We start from the raw sequence: 21890 nt of genomic DNA, 5'->3' as shown, positions 1-21890 counted from the left end.
ATAAAATTGTATATATTGTATAAAATTGTATGCACACTAACACACACACACAAACACATTCACACACTGATATTCTAATTTTCCTTCAGGAAAATAATTATAACAAAAACTCATGTTTGCTATTTGTCACACACACACACAAACAAAGGTAAAAAATACTATTGTCCATCATCCTACTCTAACATGATAAACATTTTTAAAATAAGTAACATAGGGGACCAGCAGATGGTATAGTGTTTATGTCACTGGACTCCCACTTGATCAACTGCGGCTCAAGTCCTGGACCTGGTGGCTTAAAAATCCCTCCTGACATGTGTGTATGTGTGTATGCACATGCGCATGCATGTGTGTATATGTCTCAAGATCCCTGGTGGACAATGGAGGAGAAGAGATTGTGAGGGAGAGGGGAGGAGAAGGGATTGCGGTATGGCCGTCCCCCTTCTTACTGTGTCTGTCTGTCTGTCTGTTTCTCTCTCTCTCTTTCTTGCCAGTAAGTGCACACCCCCTAAGACAAAAAACTCTAAAAAAAGAGAAAGCAATATAAATGTGAGATGATGTTTGAATGTTGAATTTTAAATATTCAGACTAGAATGTACTACTCTATATTTACTTTTTCCTTTTATTTTAGTTGAAAGAATTCAGAATCAGTGGGATGAAGTACAGGAGCATCTTCAGAACCGGAGGCAACAGTTGAATGAAATGCTAAAGGATTCAACACAATGGCTGGAAGCTAAGGAGGAAGCTGAGCAGGTCATAGGACAAGCTAGAGCCAAGCTTGATTCATGGAAGGAGGGTCCCTATACAATGGATACAATCCAAAAGAAAATCACAGAAACCAAGGTTAGTATCAAAGCTATTGTCTTAAAATAAAATACTGGTTATACTGGATAAAATTATACAATGGACTAACACTTAAGGATTATTAATGTACATTTATCAAAGTAAAATTACACTAAAGCAGAAGCAAACAGTAGACTTCTACGTCAGAGTAGAATGTAGAGGAAAACTTGTGGCTGATATCAATTTTAAAATTAATTTTGTTTAATCTGGATATAGTGGGATAGATTTTGTATTGCACCATATTTTAAGCTCACTTCAAAGTTGATGTATTATTGAATCATTGACACATTTTTGCATAGGGAAACATAAAAAATATATATCTGGCTACCCGATATATACTTCTGTCATAGCATGAAATTAACCATTTGGGCTAAATTCCTTCCTAGAAAAAATAACAAGTCTACTTCTTTTATTAACTGTAGGCCCTGAAATGAAAAGTAAAGGGTTGAGTATAAGGACCAGGCAGAAATGAAGCATAATTTCACTTTCTCTTCTTATTTTTTAACTTTTAGCCCAACTAATTCCTCCCTTCTTTCTGTTCTTTCTCTTTTGCTTCTTCTTTTCTTCAAACTTCATTAAATATCTATCTACTTAATAGTATAGAACTCCTCAGGATAAAAGAAAAAAAGGGAAAGAAAATAAAATTCAATAGCTATGTTTAATCAAGCACCATGCATGATGCATTATGTGCATTTAATCCTTTCAAACCTGGTATTTATGGATCAATTTGGAAAGTCCTTAACTGCTAAATAACAGGTAACCTTTAAGGAATTTTAAGCAGAGAAGTAGCATGATAAATTTATCAGATTGAGTACTTGATCAAAACCCTCTAGAGATTTTTTTAATCTGGTGGAAAAGGCATTTTGCTAAATAAGTATCTGAATCTCAAATTTTTTATATTTTCTAGGAAGAAAACCATATAGTATTCTTGGATGAAGTAGTTCCCATTTCTAAATTACTCAAACTATACTAAACTACATTAAGAAATAATTCTGAAAATTTCAAAGCTTAATAAAGTAAAATTAATTCCTTGGTTATATCATAGCCCTTTTAAAGAGCTCTCTCCTAAATGGTGACTTGGAGATCCAAGCTTTCCCAAACATATGACTGCTCAAGGTCACTGAAGAAAAGGAAGAGAGAATGTAGTCAGTCAATCCATGATGTTTTATGGCCAGGCCTAGAAATACGTATCATTTCCACCACATCCTATTGAGTAGAATTCATTTCTGACTTCATTTTAGTAAGAGTAAATGGGATTAGAGACTTCAGTTAATCTCTTCATAGCTACTTTGCCAAATGCCAAAGGGCCTGAGCTGTTATGAGGACAATATCTTTATATGACAAGAGTGTTAGAAAGCCACTTAGGATTTTACAGTCTTATCATTAGCCTTGTTGGATGCAAAATCTAAATGAATAGGATTTTTGGTTCTTAAGATACATGGTACTACTAAAAACAATGTCCAGTGGATGAGCATCAATTAATTAAATATCTCTAGTGATAGTTTTCCTAATTTCTGATCTATGTGAAATATAGAATCCATGTTGTTATTGTTGAAGGCTCTGGCCTTATCTATAAGTACTTATTATAGTTTTTTTATGTTGCTTCTTTTCCCATAAGTGTGGGAGACTATAAATCTAGCAGATTATGAACCAAAGTGGTAAATTGGTGAATGGGAATTAACAGGGAAAAAAAGACCTTTGAGTTAGATGAGAGGAAGGAGAGATGAGAGGCATTTAGTGATAGATTTAATTAGGGCTTTTTTTTTCAGCAATTTAGAAATAATCTTAACCTAAGAGAGTCCTTAAAGTAATGACAAGAACGATTATGGTAAATACCTTGAAGAAGAGCAAAGAACTTTAAATAAGAGACATAACAACTGCAAAAAGAAATATGAAAGAAGAAAAAACAATTGCATTGTTGAAATACATAAGATATTTAAAACATATAGAACAAAAAACAGGATTATAATTAGTATTCTACTACAAAAATATGCAATTATATATCAGTTAGAAAATAAACTTCTGGGGAACCAGCAGTTAGCGTAATGGCTATGTCACTGGACTCCCACGTAGTCAACTGCAGTTCGCGTCCCGGACCCGGTGGCTTAAAACTCACGCCGGGCGCGTGTGTGTGCGTGCCCAAGATTCCGAGAGGAGAATGGAGGAGAAGGGATTGCGGCGTGACCATCCCCCCTGGGGGGTGATTTCTCGCTTTCTGTCTCTATGTCTGTCTCTGTCTGTCTGGCGAGCGCACGCACCCTATAGCCCTATAGCGAAAAACCTCTCCAAAAAAAAAAGAAACTTCTGAATGGTCAGTCTAAAACTACATCACAAAAATAGCTTAAGTCATCATCTGTAGAAACTGATATTTTTGTGTTCTGTGTTTAGAAATTTAATATTTATTATTGCATATTCAATGTCACTTCATAATAAAGATGACCAAAGCTGTAATTTTCCCCTCCATTTCCTGAATGATAGATACTAAAAAGTAATTCTAATGCTAATGCTAACATTCTGTGAGTGCTTGCTATGTATCATACATATTGGTTTATTTCTTCCTTTCAAAACCCTGTATGAAAAGTACACTTACTGCTCCCAGTTTGCAGGTATGAAGACTGCAGGTGGGAGAGTTTCAATAACTCCTTTTGAAAGTAATAGAATTGTGATGGGAACATGTAGGAATTACTCTTGTAGATGACCTCATAGATTTTCTCTTCCACCTATTGTTTTTGTGGGTAAACAAAAAAGAAAACACAATAAGGATATAAAAGATAGACAACTATAATTATTAGGTTGTCGAGAAAGTCATGACATTATTTTCCTGTGTTTTTTTATGCCATGACTTTCCTGAAGATTCAATATTAATTAACAAGTTTATATTATATTACTGAGAAGCCGACAGGTAAAAAATAAAAGCAATGAAATACTATATTGGGGGAAAGTCTTAATTTTATGTTTTACAATGATAAACTAATGAAACTACAATTTTTAATTCTTCTTAAAGCTAGAGAGAAAACTAAATGAAGATCTGGTCATTGTGTCTAAGGCGTTATCTCTAAGGAGTGGCATTAGCTGGCTTATCATGTGCAATTTTCTTTTAGAAAGAAAGTGTAAAAATAAACCAAGGAGACATTGGATAATCTGATCAGGATCTCATTGCTCCATAAATTCTTTCTGAGCCTGTGTGCCTGAGATTAGCAAAGGGCCTGTGAGCATTGTAAAGCAATCATCAAGCTGCGTCCACAAAGTTGGGAGAGCTGTGATTACAACAGCCAGCCTTCCTTCAGCACCATCCCTGATAACAAGCCTACCTGTCACTAATAAGCAACAATAAAATGGTTTCAAAAGTAGCCACCAACATCATTGTTATACTCCTTTAAATTTAAAACAGTCACCATACCTGATCATGAAAATAATCACCAACAATCATGATACATTAATGATTCACTATCATTACTCTTTATCTGTAATTTCTTTCAGTCCTTATCTATATATATATATTTTAAAAATTTTAAAGAGTTTTTCCTTAGGGCACATGTGCTCACCAGAGAGAGAGAGACAGAGACAGTGACAAAGAAAGTAAGAAATTATCCACCCAGGGGCTAATGGCGACACTGAAATCCCTTCACCTCCATTTTCTTCCCAGGATCTTGGGTACGCACACACATGTTCCCAGCACAATTTTCAAGCCACGGGATCCAGGACTTGAACCACAGTCACCCATGTAGGTGTCCAGTGATATAACCACTATGCCACCTGCTAGCCCTATGTGTGCATATATTTGAATTGTCCCCATAATGTAGGTAAAAAATTTTAGTTCTGATTTTTCAAACTTAATATTATTGCTTAAATATTTGCAGTTTTACTATATAGCTTTTAATCATTATCATTTTAATTCTTTATGTCATTAGGCTCCCTCTTTAACTATTTCCTTACTGGTTTGTTATTTAGAAAATATATTCTTTTTGGTTAAGAAAAAGAATACAAAATCAATGGGGATCATAACAGCCCATTCAGAAAATAGAAATAAAATCTACAGTGGCACCTGAGAAAAGCCTATCTTGAAAGCACAGCCAATATGGAAGGAAACAGTAGCAAGAGAGTCTTGATTTGGCAAAAGAACAGACTTCAGATGACCTGTGGTATAAATAATTAATGAGAAAGTCATTAAGAGATGCCTACATATATTTATAACTTCTTTCTTTGCTATAGATCCTTTAATGTTCCTGAAACAAAAACAAAGAAGATAGTTGTTAGGGTTTTTTTATTTTTTTTATTTTATTTTATTTTTTTTTTATTAACCACATAGCTTTACTTGATCTTCTCTATGGAGTTGATACAACAATATCTCTTTCTTTTGAGATAGTTTTTTTTAGGGAAAGACATCAAAGGTAATCAAAATTTCTGTCAGTAGGCTATGGAGGAATCCTATGAGATATGGTGCCATTTAGAACTTTTATAAGAGGCAAAAATGCTATGCTGTTGTCACCTAAAACTGGCAGCAGTGACCAATGTGGGATTTATTTCATTTGACAGAACCTTCGTTGAGTTCACAACCTGTTCCCTAGGCTATTAAGATTGGTCCAAACTTGGCAATGGGCTCTTTGGAAAAATTATTTCTTGGTCATTTTTAACTTTCTTTTCCAGTGTCAAGAGAGATTTGTCCAAGCTCAGAGTTTTCATTTATTTTTTTTTCTCCTTTCAGCTTTTGGGAGAGAAATTCCTTTTTTGTCTGCTTTGTGATTGCTTTTGTGTCAAATTCAGCATAAAAGCTTTTCAAACGTGACGGCATTAGCTGTTTTGTGCTTGGCTGAGCTAAGAGTACATGAATTCAATAGAGAAGTGAAATCTTGTTTGAGCCTAGCTGATTTGGCTATATAATACTTAAAACTAGCTCAAGTGAGAAATCCAATAATTTTCAAATTATTAAATAAACATTTCCCAGGCTGTAAAATCTTTGTGTTTTGAAGACATTCTTTAGGGAACTTGAAATATAGATACACTGTAATCATATAATTAATTTAAAAACCTGGGTTTGTTATATATAGTAACTACAGTGGCTGGTTTGAGGATCTCAAATTTTTTTACTAGGAAACAAAGTAATTCTGGAGAATTTATTTTTTCAAATATAGAAGTAGAACTTTATATTTTTAATTGTTAGTAAGGAAGTGGATAGTATCAGATAATATTCTATCTGCAGATAAGTACAGCAATCGAAACTGAATTCTTCTTTCATCTATTTTATTTTTTAGAGTTGCATAAAATTACATCAGCAAATTGACCCACACTAGTAATTTGTAGTTTGAATTTCTGGTATAATAATGGAAAACATTATCAAAAGTCTTCTGGCTGGTACCTACCATTTTTTCATGCATTTTCTTTATTCCCTTTTGTTCTCCCCTAAAGCTTCTACATAATTAAGGAAAAAGAATCAATAATCAAATAGTACTTTTCCTCCTAAAGTATGCATAAAGCTATTAAACTTCTCAAAGCATACAATCAGAATGCTTCCTATATCGCTGATAGAGCACAGGTAGTAATGGGTTAGTTTCCCCAGGTACTGCTCTATTATATAAATATTTAATGCAGTCACCAAGTCTTGCATAACTTTATGCTCTGATTGCACTATATTTTGCCTAGTTTTCTTTTCACAGCTTACCTTATTCCATGCTTGAAAATATAATGTGGCAACTCTGTAAATTCACTTCTCCATGAAAACAGTAAAAATGTTGGCAAAAAAAAAAAAAGTTTAAATGACCTTTTCTGAACTCTGGAAATTAGCCAATGGCTGGAAAAGTCACTTTACTGTTGCACTTCAGTAAGAAGAGCAAGGTCTAAAGCTTTTTAACTTGGCCCATGCCCATTTATTTTGCCAGTTGCACTGTAGCTTTGAAAATCAGCAGCCATGCAACAATGAGAGCTGTGAAAACTAGCAGCCTTGGGACCAGCAGTTAGCGTAATGGCTATGTCGCTGGACTCCCACGTAGTCATCCGCAGTTCGAGTCCCGGACCCGGTGGCTTAAACTCACGCTGGGTGCGTGTGCGTGTGTGCCCAAGATCCTGAGAGGAGAATGGGGGAGAAGGGATTGTGGCGTGGCCATCCCCCCTGGGGGGTGATTTCTCGCTTTCTGTCTATCGCTCTCTGTCTTTCTGGCGAGCACATGCACCCTATAGCTAAAACCTCTCCAAAAAAAAAAAAAAACTAGCAGCCTCATAGCCACCGGAGAGGGCTCCACTCCAATCCTAGAGTCCCCCTTAAAGACTTCTTTCCTAACTAGAAGATTGCCATCATTTGTCCTGTCTCAAATTTGACATGGGGCAGGAGGAGACAGAGAGCTTTGTCATTATTTTTCAGAAAATATTCCAAAGTGAGATGATGTGGTGATGGTTGCACAACTCTGTGAATATATCCCAAAACACTGAATTTATGCTCTTTAAATAGGTAAATTATATGGCACGTTCATTGTATCTGAATTGTAGCTCAATAAAGCTGCTTTAAGTATATCTGCATGTCATTAAGACAACAGATTATTTTCTTGTTTCTTCAACTTTATAAACATAGCTTTAGAAACTCAGTCTTTGCATAAGCCAGGCGGTATAGTGGTTAGGACAGCTGGATCCCACATAGCAGACTGTGTAGTTTGAGTCTCAGACCCAGTGGCTTGAAAAACATGCAGGGCACATGTGTGTGCATACCCAAAAATCCCTAGAGGAAAAGGGAATGCAATGTGGTCATCCTCCTTGGGAGGGGAGGAGGGTGCTTTCTGACATTCTCTCTCTCTCTCTCTTACCTTTCTCTGGTGAGTACATACACTCTATAGCAAATTTAAAGACAAAAATTTAATTAATACAAAAGAAACTAAAGTGCCATCAAGTAGTATGGTAGTTAAGCCACTGGATTCCCATGTGGCCAACTGCAGTTCAAATTCTGGACCTGGTGGCTTATAAATCATGCCAGGTGCATGTGCGTGGATCCCCAAAATCCCAGGAGGAAAACAGAAAATATTACAATGCAGCCATTTTTCACTTTCCCTCTCACTGTCTCTCTCTGTGTCTCTCTCTGGTGAGCACACTCACCCTACAACAAAAGCAAAAGAAAGAGAGAGAGAAGAGAGAGAAAGAAGAAGAAAGAAAGAAAGAAAGAAAGAAAGAAAGAAAGAGAGAAAGAAAAAGAAAGAAAGAAAGAAAGAAAGAAAGAGAGAGAGAAAGAGAGAGAGAGAGAGAGAAAAAAGAAAGAAAGAAAGAAAGAAAGAAAGAAAGAAAGAAAGAAAGAAAGAAAGAAAGAAAGAAAGAAAGAAAGAAAGGGAAAAGGAAAAGAAAGGGAAGGAAAGGAAGAAAAAAGAAAAGAAATAAAAAAATTTAGTCTTCATTTGTCTTTTCCATGAAACGCATCAGTCATAGAAATGAAAAATAAACATGGCAGTGGACCTTAACTGGTACCTAGAAGGGAGCCTCCAGCACAGAATGACTACAGAATGCATTCTTTTATGATCAAGTTAGGAGTCTTTTCCACAGAATGTATTCTGAAATACTATTTGCAGTTCAGAATAAAAGGGATTTTTTTGCTTGGAACATTTCCTCAATACATGCATGAGCAAGAAAGCTTGTTCTCTATGTGTCGCTATTCTACCTTATTATTCTATCCTGGCCCTGGCTCCATACTATGCAGGGTATTAGAATTGCACTATATGTTAGTATATACATCAGTCAGGATATGATAAGTCAAGCTACAGTAACAAACAACCCCAAAAATCTAGAGACTTAACTCAAAGTTTATACTTTACTCATGTTACTTATGTATTACAGATTGGCGAAGAGGTTCTTCTGAGTTTTATCACTCAGGAACCATAGCTGATGGTATCTCTGTCTTGTTACATGTTTCCATAATCACAGAGCCAGAAGGCATCGTAAATAATGTCACAGTTTTTAAAAATTTTCTGCCTGGAAGTGATAAGTAGAAAAAACAGCCACATGATTATCCCTGAGTTCAAAGGAGGTGCAGGTATATAATCTTTGTCCTTAAAAGACACTAGATATTTGCAAAAAAAAATAATAATGCAGTTTGCTACATTAATTTAAGCTCATGGGATTTGAAAAGTAGCCCAGAAAGATGCCACTTTCTAGGGATCTGTTCTCTAGCATTCTCTCTGGAGTCATTTCCACCTAACCATTTCCACACCCTCTCAACTAGACTTCTCTAAGATGCCTAGGGTAGCTGGGTGATTTGGTAATTACAACACTGCTTAAGCCTTTTAATAAAGTCAGCAAATTAAAGAGAGCGCCCAGATAAAGAGAATGCTTTCCAAAATGTCATAATGAAATTAAGGTAATGAAGCACTTGGAAGACTCTCCTTCCTTCTTTTTGTATAAAACTTATTCCAAAGAAGCTGGAAGAGAAATGGGGCCTGAAAGTAAAGAGGGGAGAAAATAAATTGTATGCCATTAGTTTAATTATAAAAATTCATTACATGAAGTCATGTAAGACAGAAAATAATGGAACTCTAATGGGTTGGCCGATAACACATTTACTAGCCTGCTCTCAGCTTGTAGTCTTGTTGAAAGGACAAAAAAGTAACAATGTTGGTATGTATGTAGTCTTCAAAGCTATTGAAAAGATTAATCATTTCCAGTAAGCTGGAAAATGAGGGTCATTTTCTTAAATGGTATCCCCTGTATAGAGTGTTACCTTCTGAAACAGAGTTGTTTGGTAATGTCAGAGTTTAACAGATGAATCTTGAAGTTAATGGTGAGAAGCTTTACTTTTGAAATAGCTTTCTTATAGATATTTTAACATTTCTATTATAAATCCATAAAACAGTTTTATAGGTCATTTTAATTCACGTGAGGAAGAAAGAAATTGTGTTTTTTTTTTTCAAGAAGGATTTATAGAATATTAATTTGTACTTAGGACTAAATTTGTTAGTAATTTTTTAATACACCAAATATATATCTAAATTTTACATATATATGTGTATATACATATATATATATATTCTGTCTTTTTATAGAAATGCCTTATGATTCTTTACCAATCATGCTATAATCATCAAAATTATTTTATATTCTTTAAACTTCAATTAAAATTTTAATTAAATGCCCTCATATAAAAACATATCTCCTTCAATTAATTTGTACCCTGGATTAAAAATTCAGAAGCCTGGATTTTTGTGATGCCTCTTTCACTCACAAGGTATATCACCTTGAACAAGTCACTTAACTTTACTGAGTTTTTGTTTTCTTATACAATTATGGGATTGTAAAAGAAGAAAGAAGATCTGAAAGGATAAAACTGGATATATAGGGGGAACCAGCAGTTAGCGTAATGGCTATGTCGCTGGACTCCCACGTAGTCGATTGTGGTTCGCGTCCCGGACCCGGTGGCTTAAAACTCACGCCGGGCGCGTGTGCGTGCGTGCCCAAGTTCCCGAGAGGAGAATGGAGGAGAAGGGATTGCGGCGTGACCATCCCCCCGGGGGGTGATTTCTCGCTTTCTGTCTCTAATGTCTGTCTCTGTCTGTCTGGCGAGCGCACGCGCCCTATAGTGAAAATCTCTCCAAAAAAAAAAACTGGATATATAGGTAGTGGTCATATATTTGAGTATTTCGTAATATAAGGAGAAAAGTTTGGACTTTGTCTTGTTTATAGATTAACATGCCAGTCTAAGAGTGGAGGAAAGGAGCTGGTAACAGGTTATTATAGAATCTGAGCAAGTAATAGTAGAGAATTAAAAGGCAGTATCAATAGAGGTAGAAGATTTAGATATAAGGGGAAATTATGATACAACCTCTTCGCAGGTATACTTACCTTTCCCTCTAGTTGAGGATCAACTTAGAACCAGAGAGAGATTGATCTATGAACAGAACCTTAGGGAACACCAATATTTAAGGGAGAGGTAAAAAGGGAAAAACTTGAACCAGAAGAGTACAGAGGAGACTGGAAGAGAGGTAGTTAAGAAAGGAAGGAACTTCAAGAGTAGAGAATAGCACCAGTAACTGAAAATAAATCAAGTAAATGAGAACCTAAATATTTCCACAGGCATTGGACATTGGTGATCTTATCAGTTATCTCTTTTTATGAAAATGCTGCAATAACAACAACAACAAAAAAACTCAAAATGTCAGTGACGTACAACAATAAGCACATTTTCCTTTTTATGAGTTTACAACTTGGGTGGGATGTCACTTCATGGTGCAATTTAATTGGGCTGGCTCTCCTACACATGTCTGTCATCCTCCTCCTAAGATGAGCAAGATAGCCCATGGTGATGGGGAAGTGTTAAAAAGCTAGCGCCACTGTGCAAACACCCATTTCTATACTCTACTTGGTATCACTTCTATTAGGTCATCGGTAAAGTCATAATATATTTTTGGGGTTTTTTTAAATCCAAAAATGTGCTATGACTTGGGATCAGCAGATGGCGGAATGGTTATGTCATTCGACTCCCACGTAGTTGGCTGCAGTTCAAGTCCTGGAGATAGCAGCTTAAAACTCACACTGGAGCGTGTGTGTGAATGCCCAAAATCCCAAGAGGAGAACGGAGAAGGGATTGCAGTGTTGCCATCCCTTCTGGGGGGGGGGGTGATTTCTCACTTTCTTTCTCTCTGTTTCTCTCTGTCTCTCCAGCAAGCACACACAGCCTATAGCAAAAACTTCTCTATTAAAAAAAAATGTCATGACTTTCCCAACAACCCAATAGCAGCATCCCATTAGATTAGGCCAAAGAAAAAATCACATCTGCAAGCTCAGTGTCAAAGTCAGAGAAATAAATTTTGACTTTTGTAAGAAGAACATCAGAGTTACCTAGTAAAGGTCACAGATACAGGAAGAGAGGTAAAGAGTTAGACCAGTAATTCAATTTGCCATAGCAAATTCTGTCAGAATAGTTTTAGTGAAATATTAATGGCAGAAGACTGATTTTGGTGAATTTTAGAGTGGCAAGAATCAAGATGAGGCAATGAGTGGATATTTGTTTTCTATAGAGTGTGACTGTGAAAGGAATGAAAATGGTAGTGTACAGCTTTTTGTTATTGTTTAGAGATGAGACCTCATGTTTGAAGGCTGTGGAGAAGGACCCTGCAGAGAGGCAAAAGTTGGAACACACAAAGACAGAGGGAGTAAGTGGAGGAGGATCCCAGAATAGATGAGTACCAGATGGTGAAATCAACTTCCAATAGGAGAAAAGTCATCTCTTCCTCTGAGACTGAAGAGTAGGATGAAAGATGTAAAGTCTGATGGTTCATGAAATTTATGCTTGCCACATTAAATTTCCCTTGTGGATTTGTAGGTAGGGTCATTTCCTGTGGCATTTCTTTTTGTTCATATTGTCAGGGTTTAGTCTGGAAGCTACACTTGATATTTCAAATGGAAGGAATTTAATAGGTAATGAAGGAGATGAGAAACCTAACAGGTGATAGTGAGACATCCAAGTTCAGCAACTTCAAGAAGTTGGTACTACCTCAAGAGATGGAGGATCAAAAAATGTTACCAAAGCCCAGATACCAGAATTATGTGGTGCTAACCCAACCACTGTGGGGGCTGCACAGCTGGTCTTAGACCTACACAGGGAAGAGCTGTGGGAAAGTGGGAAATGGAGACACAAAGAAGACACTGCTCAGAGAGAGAGAGAGAGAAGGGGAGAAAATCTCTAGATTCACCTTCCTCATGCTCTTCTATTTCCCCTTGATACCTCTCGGTGGCCCAACTCAGGGAGAAGCCAGCTAGCAAGAGACTCCAGGGAATTCTGATCTCCTGTGGAGTTTAGATTATCTACAATAGCATAGAGGATGGACAGAGAATGGATTTTAGTGTTTATAAGCTCTTAGTTGTTAGTTCATGGAGCTGATTTTTTCCATGAATCCCTTCATTCATAAATGCAAGCACCATACCCAGGGGAAAATGACAGAAATCCAATACTTAGCACTTTATGTATATAAATATATTAGGATCCTGTTTTATAAATTTCCAAGCAATTTGATTTTGATTCTGACACCTCACTCCAAACCTGAGGCATAGGCAAAGAAGCCCCAAACTATTTTGTAGATGACAAAACTGGGACTCACCAGGTTAGTGACTTCCTTAAAATCAAACTGTCAGGATAATGGACAGGCCAGGCTTCCTGGGAAGATGCCTTTTCATTACTCTGAACTATGAAACTCCGTTAAGGCAGTCATTAAATATTTAAAAATCTATTTTACCAGAAATAAATGTTTATATGTTACTTGTAGTGAAAATTCCCAAACACTTTTTAAAAAATCTTAAACAGTACTCAGCCTTAAAATCTTAATTACAGGTTTCTACACTCATTTTTATTTTCTCAGCTAAAGGAATCTTTTAGAGCTGCAGTATTTGTAGACAAATGTCTATGAAACAGTGAGCCACTAACCTTGTATTCAGTGGGGGCTCACACTGTGGTAAATATAGTATGCTTCATTAAAAATAGTAGCAGCAGCAAAAGCAGCAGTGGTAGTGATGATGATGATAGCTAACATATTTCTTTCTAATGTTTTAAGTATACCAGACACCTCTGTGGGGGTTTTTTTCCTGAATTTTCTCAGTTATTCCACATTATTGCCTTTTGAAATAGACACTGTTTCTATTGCCATTTAACAAAGAAAACTGAGTCTTAGAGAAGATTGTTCACTTTCCCATTTGACATGTAACTGTTGGCTCATTGGAAAAGTCATGATGCATTTTTGCATAGAAAAACAGAAAAATACCTCATGACTTTTCTGACAACCCAATACTGAGTGGTCACTCCAGGATTCAAACCCAGCAAGCTCCTTCTATTTCCCAGGAGTTTTGTGACTCTCTTCCTCCCCTTTTCCTCCTATCTATGATCAATATCTCCTCAAAAAGAATTATTTCAAATAAGAAAGAAACTAAGAGACAACAAACATTAAAAAAAAAGGAGTTAATACTCAAATTCTTGAAATGACTTGAAGTTGTCTCATACTCCACAATAATTTTCTGCCTGTGTATAAATACCAAGCCCATATTGTAACAGAATATTCATATTATTTTTTGCCTATTTCATATTCATATTAGGTTTGAATATGAAATATTTCTTTTCTGGTTAGGGACACAGTCATTGGGGGATTTAACATTTTATATTCTTCACTGAAAACACACACACACACATACACACAGTCATCTTTTTTGTAGGCTAGTGCTCACAGTATTTTAAATTTCTTCACACACCATGATCACCACACAAACAATTCCCTGTGGTGTGTACCATTGTAAATGGAATTCAGAAAGAAAAAAAAGGGTGTGTGAAGTCTATTGTATTTTTGAATTTACACTCCTTCTGAGGTCTGGAGTTATCCCAGTAGTAAATTTTACAGCAGTGGGCAAAACTGATCAAGGTCATGGTTCCTAGTGTGAATGACACTTGAGTAAAGCCCAAAGTGGTCAGCATGTTATTTTAGGAAGAGGGAAGACCAGGTCTGTTTAGTGAATGTTTAAGAAAGAGAAAAGCAAAGCTGCAATTGAGAACCTTTGTGTTTAGATAAAGGCCGTAGCCGTTTCAGTGCTAGTCAAGGTCAGTGGGAGTTTTTCTTTTCAATCCTACATCTTCATAAAATCTGGGAAGTACTGTGTTGGTGCTCAGTTATGATGTCCTTAGGTATAAAAATCTTAACACACATTGTGAATACAATATTTCAGAAAAATAAATGTCAGCACAATTTTGCTTTTCAAGTGTTAACGTATATTAAAAAGCTCTGGTTTAAAGTAACGGCACTATTTTACTACTTCTTACTATGGAGTCTTTAACTTCATTGTAGCTTGCCATCTCCTTCAGGGAATTTGTAAAATTCTAGCATACTTTGTAACTTATAGATAATTTTTCTAACCTATAGATTATATTATTAGACTCATTACACATCTTGCATTTTTTAAAATTTAAACTGCTTTATTGATTATCAAGTATATTGATATTGTCGTTGATATATGAAAATACTGCAGATATTTAATGCATGCAGTCTGATAAGTTTGAACATATGCAAACACTTATGAAATGATCCAAAAGTGTATCCTCTTATATCTATATTTTCCAAGCAGCAACTCATGAGTGAGGGGTAGCTTCCAAGATTATTCAACTGAGAAAAGTAAATTATTTTGATTATATATCCATTCAAATTTTATTTTTATTTTGTATTCCTAAGCTTATACATGCATGACCTATTGTGGATTTATCACAAATACTTACTTAACAATTGAGTCCTGGGACCAGCAGTTGACCTAATGGCTATGTTGCTGGACTCCCATGTAGTAGACCATGGTTCGAGACCCAGACCCAGTGGCTTAAACTCATGCCAGGCGCATATGCGTGTGTGCCCAAGATCCCGAGAGGAGAATGGAGGAGAAGAGTTTGTGGTGTGGCCATCCCTCCTGGGGAGGTGATTTCTTGCTTTCTGTCTCTATCTCTCTCTGTTTTTCTGGTGAGCATGCACACCCTATAGCAAAAACCTCTCCAAAACAAACAAAAACAAAACATGCAAACAAAAAACAATTGAGTCCTTCGTAAACCTTGTAAAAAAAAAAAAAAAAAAGACCTTGGAAAAAAGTAACCAAGCTATTGAGCACAGTTTCATGAATGCTTATATCATCAATTAAAGATTTAATGGATGATAGATAATAAGCTCTTTAAAAAATGCAAATACCACACTCTGGAAAATAAGGCCTGTTAGTCCCTCATATCTTGATATATATTACTTTTGTCACTGTGGATTCAACTTAAATGATAAAGGGAAAGGAAGGAGAGTAATTTTGGTCCATAGGAAATTTCTAGAAAAGGCAACTCTTTAAAATGATGTGTTTTACCTCAGAGGGGCTTTTAAATAGTGTGGATGTCTGGGGAAAAAAAAATAAGGAGAATGGAAGGAAAGGTAGAAATTCCAAAAAGAAAAAAAAGTACCTTTCTTTTTTTCTTTTTAAGCTTTTTGCCATAGAGTGCATACACTTGGACAAGAGAGAGGGAAAGTGAGAAATCACCCTGCAGCAGGGATGGCCATGCTTTAATCCCTTCCCTCCACTGTTGTCTCGAAATTTTAACCATGCATGCACATGCATCCAGTGTGATTTTCAAGCTCTGGGTCTGAGACTCAAACCTTAGTCAGCTGTATGGGATTCCTTAACCACTATGCCACCTGCTGCCCTCCACCCAAAGGAAGTACTGTAATTGCTTTTGCTTTTTAATAGCAGCATCTATGCCCTGTGTCTTTAGAAACTGTCTCTCTTCTGCTTTCTTAGAAAAAGTTAGTGATATCGGCTTTAGTTTCTTGATAAGGTTTGGAAATCCAAATTTATTCATTATGTGCAGTTTTATTTTAGAATAGAACATTCTGGTAAAGTAAAATATGCCAGGATATATACAGATTATACACTCTTGAAGAATAGGAGTCCAACCAAATATACTAAAATGATGATAAAGTACCAGTGTTTAATTTTTATTATATATACATACGAACACCAAAGGACAAATAGTAAAATAAAAACTATTCTTCTTTTTAGAAATATCAATTATCTCAATTTCTTCTGGTCCCCATCCAGTTCATGACTGTATATTTTTTACAGAGTTAAAAAATACACTGTAGATAAAAATTGTGTTCTAGGGAGCTGGATGATGACATAGTGGTAAAACAGCATTCAGCAATATTGATGCACATGGGAAAGTTCTGGGTTTGCATCCAGAGTACTCCCTGAGTACACCAAGCATTTACATGCCTGTGGTCCAGGGCTGGCTGGGGCTAGGTATGTATCATGGCATTGAAATCCTGTGGGGTATCTTGTTTCTCTGTGTCACTGTCTCTCTTACTTGGAAGAAATAAATAAAGAAAACTTTGTCAAATACGACATTCTTTTATCTACACAGAAAATTATATTCTTTTTATAGCAATCACTGTGTACATTTACTACATAGTAGACCATTTGGTTGACATTTTCTTTTAATATCCCTGCATTAAACATTAAAATTGTTTCTCTTTTTTCATTATTTCTGTTAATGAAGATCTTTTTTCGTACAGTATATTTATCTTCTTTTGAATATTTTATTAGAATAAAATACCAAAAGTGACATTACTGGGTGAATGGGAATGTACATTTCCATGTCATTTGGTGTCTGGTGCCAAATTTTCCTAATAGACTCTGTTTACCACAGTAGCACATGAATGTACTAATTTTACCAGTTTTCACAGCTTTGAATTCTATTTTATGTAAGTTTAATTTGTGTCAAATTGTACCTTCTTGATTTAGTATTTTTTATTACTTGAAAGTTTACTTTTTTCTTTTTTCAAATAAAATCATTTTATTCTTTGTTTTGTTTGAATCATCAATTCCTATTCCTCTGTCCATTATCAATGGCTTAACCCTCCATGTTGGATTTGATATACCTCTCTTAACAATTTAACTTTATCTTAATGCTTAGAAGCTTTGTCCATGTATTTGCAGGAGTGTTTAATAGAAATTTTGGTTTGGTATGTTTCCCATAAACCTATCATTAGTCAACCTCTTTCCTTGAAATATGTTTCAAGTGGTGAAATGGCTAGTTTGATAATACTTAACTTTTAAAGACAAAGAAGAAAGCAGGTGATTTGGTTAAGCAAGACTATTATAATTTTCACTTTTATCCTAATTTAAAGTTGGATATTTTAAAGGTATTATCATCCTTCATTCTTTTTATAACTGGGATCGCACCTCTGTTCTTTGTTCAGTATTTTCTGTATGCAGGTTTAGTTGAATGCCAGTAGATGGCACTAATTACATAAACAATTCAACAAGTTAATGAAGAATGAAAGAAATGAATGATACATTTTTTTTCTGTTCAAATTTTATTATATATCACATACTCAACAATTATATAGTAGCTTAGTTTTATAGTTAGCTCTCCCATGACAAAAAAAAAAAATTAAGCTTTCTGTGTTTCCTATTAATTGCTACTAAAATAAAATGTGGGACACTTTTTATTGCTCAAGATGCTGCATTTGAAAAGTTTTGTCATGAAAAGTGGGTTAACATATACCGTCATGATTGACTAAAACACATGATAGATGAAAAGCAATCATGTAGACATGTTCTGACCTGAGGATTCAAAAGCTATGTAAGGAGCATTTTAAGAAACTCCAACTAGAGATTTCAGGAAAACAAACTGACACTCATTCTCTTTCTCATTCACATCTATAGCAGTTGGCCAAAGACATCCGTCAGTGGCAGATAAATATAGATGTGGCAAATGACTTGGCACTGAAACTTCTCCGGGATTATTCTGCAGATGATACCAGAAAAGTACACATGATAACAGAGAACATCAATGCCTCTTGGGGAAGCATTCATAAAAGGTATGAACTACATTATTTCTACAACTATTGTTGGCTATAATGATGAAGTGGTGGCACTGGATGGACAAGGAAGATTTGTTTTGCCCAATCTTGCCAAACAGGGGTTTGAGAGGATTCAGGATGACAAATGTCAATGATACGCACAGGCTTGGCTCAGTCTCCTGTTTTAAAGATGAGAAACCTGAGGTCTAGTGAGATTGAATGATTTTCTCACTGTCACAAAGATAGTAGTACATTATCCATGTGAGTAGACCAAAACAAAATACTGCTTTATAGCTCAAAGAACCATTTATCTGTCTGCTTTGAGAACTCTATCTAAAGAAATATCTTCAACTAGCCCCATAGCTTACGCATTAAGGGAGCTGACTCCCACAGGGTTGTCTGTAATTCGAACCCTGGCCCTAGTGATTTGAAAAACATGATGGGTTTATATGTGTGTTTGCCCAAAATCCTCACAGGAAGAAGGAATGAAGGAAAAAGAGTTGTGGCATGACCACTCTGACAAGAGCGTGTACCCTCTAAAAATAAAAAATAAGGGACCATCAGATAGCATAATGGTTACATTGCTGTACTCCCATGTAGCCGACTGCAGTTCAAGTCCTGGACTCGATGACTTAAAACTCACATGGGCACGTGTGCATGCATGCCCAAAATTCCAAAGGGAGAATGGAGAAGGGATTGCAGCATGACCATTCCCCAGGGTGGTGATTTCTCACTTTTAGTCTCTTTATCTCTCCAGCAAGCACATGTGCCCTATAGAAAAATCTCTCAAAGTAATAATAATAATAATAGATAAAATATTTCTTGGAACATGTGCCCATCATGGCACATGCTGCCCCTTTCTTAATCTGACAAAGAAGTTACTTTGGGATTCTTGATAGAGTTGTAACTTTCCATGGTGCCATGATTATAGTCCACATACCCAGTGGTAAAATCTGTGTAGAATCATATGACCCATGACTGCATTTTGCATTATGCATCTATGGAAATGAACAACTCTTAGAGATACTATCTCCTCAAATTTAGTCCTACCTTATTATCACTCACTCTCTTCATCCGTTGTGCTTTTCTTTCATTAGTGCTTATTCCAATTATGAATAAAAACATGAATTATGTAGCTAACTGTTTAATGTTTGCCCTCCAAATTAGTCTAAACTCCATGATAGCAGAGACTATGTACTTCTCACTTGATACCTCCTCCCTGAATCAGGGAGCTAGTCAATATGTGTTGAATGATAGTTCCCTTTATAAAATGTGGAATTACTTTTCACATGCTGTGGTACTTAAGGATTGTTGGGTGCTTGTATTTAAGTTGTGTCAAAAAACAGAGGCAAAAGTAGTGCCTATACAAAGATGAGAAAGACCACAATGAAAGGTGAGTTCTAGAAGATAACCTGATTTACTGAAAAGTCAGTCTAGTGATCTTTTTTTATATTCTTTTTTTTTTTTTTTGGAGAGGTTTTTGCTACAGAGCACAGGACAGAGACAGAGAGACAGAAAGTGAGAAATCACCCCCTGGGGGGATGGCCACACCTCAATCCCTTCTCCCCCATTCTCCTCTCTCAGGATCTTGGGCACACACGCAAGATGTGAGTTTAAGCCACCCAGTCCAGGACTCGAACTGCGGTCAACTACATGGGAATCCAGCAATGTAGCCATTATGCTAACTGCTGGGCTTAGTGATCTTTATTAGAAAGAAAAGACCACCACTGGGGTGGGGGTGGGGGGGAACAAAGTAAAACAAAACAAAACAAAAAAACAGTTGTTTAACTAAGAGCAGAAAGTCTTAGGAGTAATGAACTTCTATAATGATACACAGAAATTAAGAAACCAAGTAAATCTTAAAACTGAGCTAGAGATTGAAGAATGGACACTCCTGCGAAGTTTGATTTAAGCTGGTGATCCTGGGAAATGGAACAGCTCTAGTCCTGAATTCCAAATAGCAGGTATTCAGATGTCCATGGGAAAGACGATTTGATCTAGAGTCGGCGGGCTTTATTTGAGCCTTGATCAAAAAGGACTCTAGGGAACCAGCAGCTAGCGTAATGGCTATGTCGCTGGATTCCCACGTAGTCGACCGCGGTTCGTGTCCCGGACCCGGTGGCTTAAAACTCACGCCGGGTGCGTGTGCGTGCGTGCCCAAGATCCCGAGAGGAGAATGGAGGAGAAGGGATTGTGGCGTGACCATCCCCCCTGGGGGGTGATTTCTCACTTTCTGTCTCTATGTCTCTCTCTGTCTGTCTGGCGAGCACACGCGCCCTACAGTGAAAATCTCTCCAAAAAAAAAAAAAAAAAAAGGACTCTGGTATATGAAGGCAAACTTAAATAGGGGACTGATATTTGGAAAACAGTCTCACAGTCACTGTTTCCTCTCAGTGGCAAGGTTTGAACTTTCTTCTTCAACTATAGATCTTCTACCTGTTCAGTTAAACAAGGGCTGATTAGGTGCGGAAAGAATTATTCATGTGAAATTAATTGATATCAGAGAGTCGATAGTTGCATCTCAGTGGGAAATACCTGATTCTCAAAGAGAAGCCTCTTTGTAAAAGCAAATTAAGATCAGAGATTAACTTGGTGAGTTTAGGGAATGTAAACTAGGACGGGGCCAAGAAAGCTCATTTGTGATATGAACCAAAGGCTTCACAGAACTGATCTATTCCATCTTCACTACTCTTTCTGGCAGACTCCTTTCTGCATTCTCATGCCCCTTGATGCCCCCAATCAACTGTCACTTCTTTTGATCACTTTATTAAGGTCTTTGGAAGTATTGCCAGTAGATTTATTTCATCTTTGTCCCTAAAAAGTTAACAATTAAGGTCGATATATAATTACTTCCCCAATGAGTGAAGTAAATTAGAATTTTAGAAGCCAACTTACATTTTTAGTTTGGCCCATGCAGAATCTGCAAGTTGCTGAGCTAATCTTGACTCATGCCTAAAAGTTTTTTCCTGCTTTTTTCTAACTTTACATCTCTTTGTGAAAGACCATCCACTTGTATAGTTTTAGTCTGCTGATGGTGACCCATCTATATTTCCAGCTGAGAATGATCTTTTGGAGTTTTAGGCCTGTATATCCTACTCCCTTCTTTCCTTTTTAATGTCGTATGAGAACTTACTGTGGTACCTATCCAGTGAACATTACCACATTCCATCTAGTTGTTCAGTTTTGAGACCTCAGTGTCATGTTTGTCTCTTCTTTCTGCAATATCCGTAGCTAAGCTACTTTATAGATACTAACTGCCTAAGTAGCTTTTGAGTTTAGTCATCTCGCTCCATTCCTGTTCCTCAGTTATTATATCTTGCCTGAATTACTACATCATTCACCTAACTAGGTTTCCTTCCTTCTACTTCTAGTATTTATGCTTCCCATACATTCTCTATAGAGAATCCAGGATGAACATTCTATTGTAAATATCATATATCTATGTAGCTCACTCACATTCCATTTTTAAAGCCATTAAGATCTTTCTTATTTTGGGACCAGCAGTTAGCGTAATCGCTATGTCACTGGACTCACATGTAGTTGACTGCAGTTCAAGTCCCAGACCCAGTGGCTTAAACTCACGTCAGGTGCATGTGCGTGCGTGCCTGGGATCCCAAGAGGAGAATGGAGGAGAAGGGATTGCAGTGTGGTCATACCCCTTGGGGGTGATTTCTGTCTTTCTGGTGAGCACAAGCGCCCTATAGCAAATAAATAAATAAATAAATAAATAAA

General features: G+C 36.4%; 1 protein-coding gene across 1 annotated transcript in view; it reads left to right on the top strand.

Moving 5' to 3' along the window:
- Positions 1 to 21890, top strand: part of DMD (dystrophin) — a 1496890-nt gene that overhangs the window by 821415 nt on the left and 653585 nt on the right. Inside the window, exons 23-24 of the mRNA XM_027775723.1 lie at positions 629 to 840; positions 18022 to 18176. Of these exons, the coding sequence (XP_027631524.1) occupies positions 629 to 840; positions 18022 to 18176 (367 nt within the window). The remainder of the gene's footprint in view (positions 1 to 628; positions 841 to 18021; positions 18177 to 21890) is intronic.

The sequence above is a fragment of the Tupaia chinensis genome, unplaced genomic scaffold, assembly GCF_000334495.1.
Source record: "Tupaia chinensis unplaced genomic scaffold, TupChi_1.0 Scaffold000600_1, whole genome shotgun sequence".
Lineage (NCBI taxonomy): Eukaryota > Metazoa > Chordata > Mammalia > Scandentia > Tupaiidae > Tupaia > Tupaia belangeri.
This window is presented reverse-complemented; position numbering and strand designations above follow the sequence as displayed.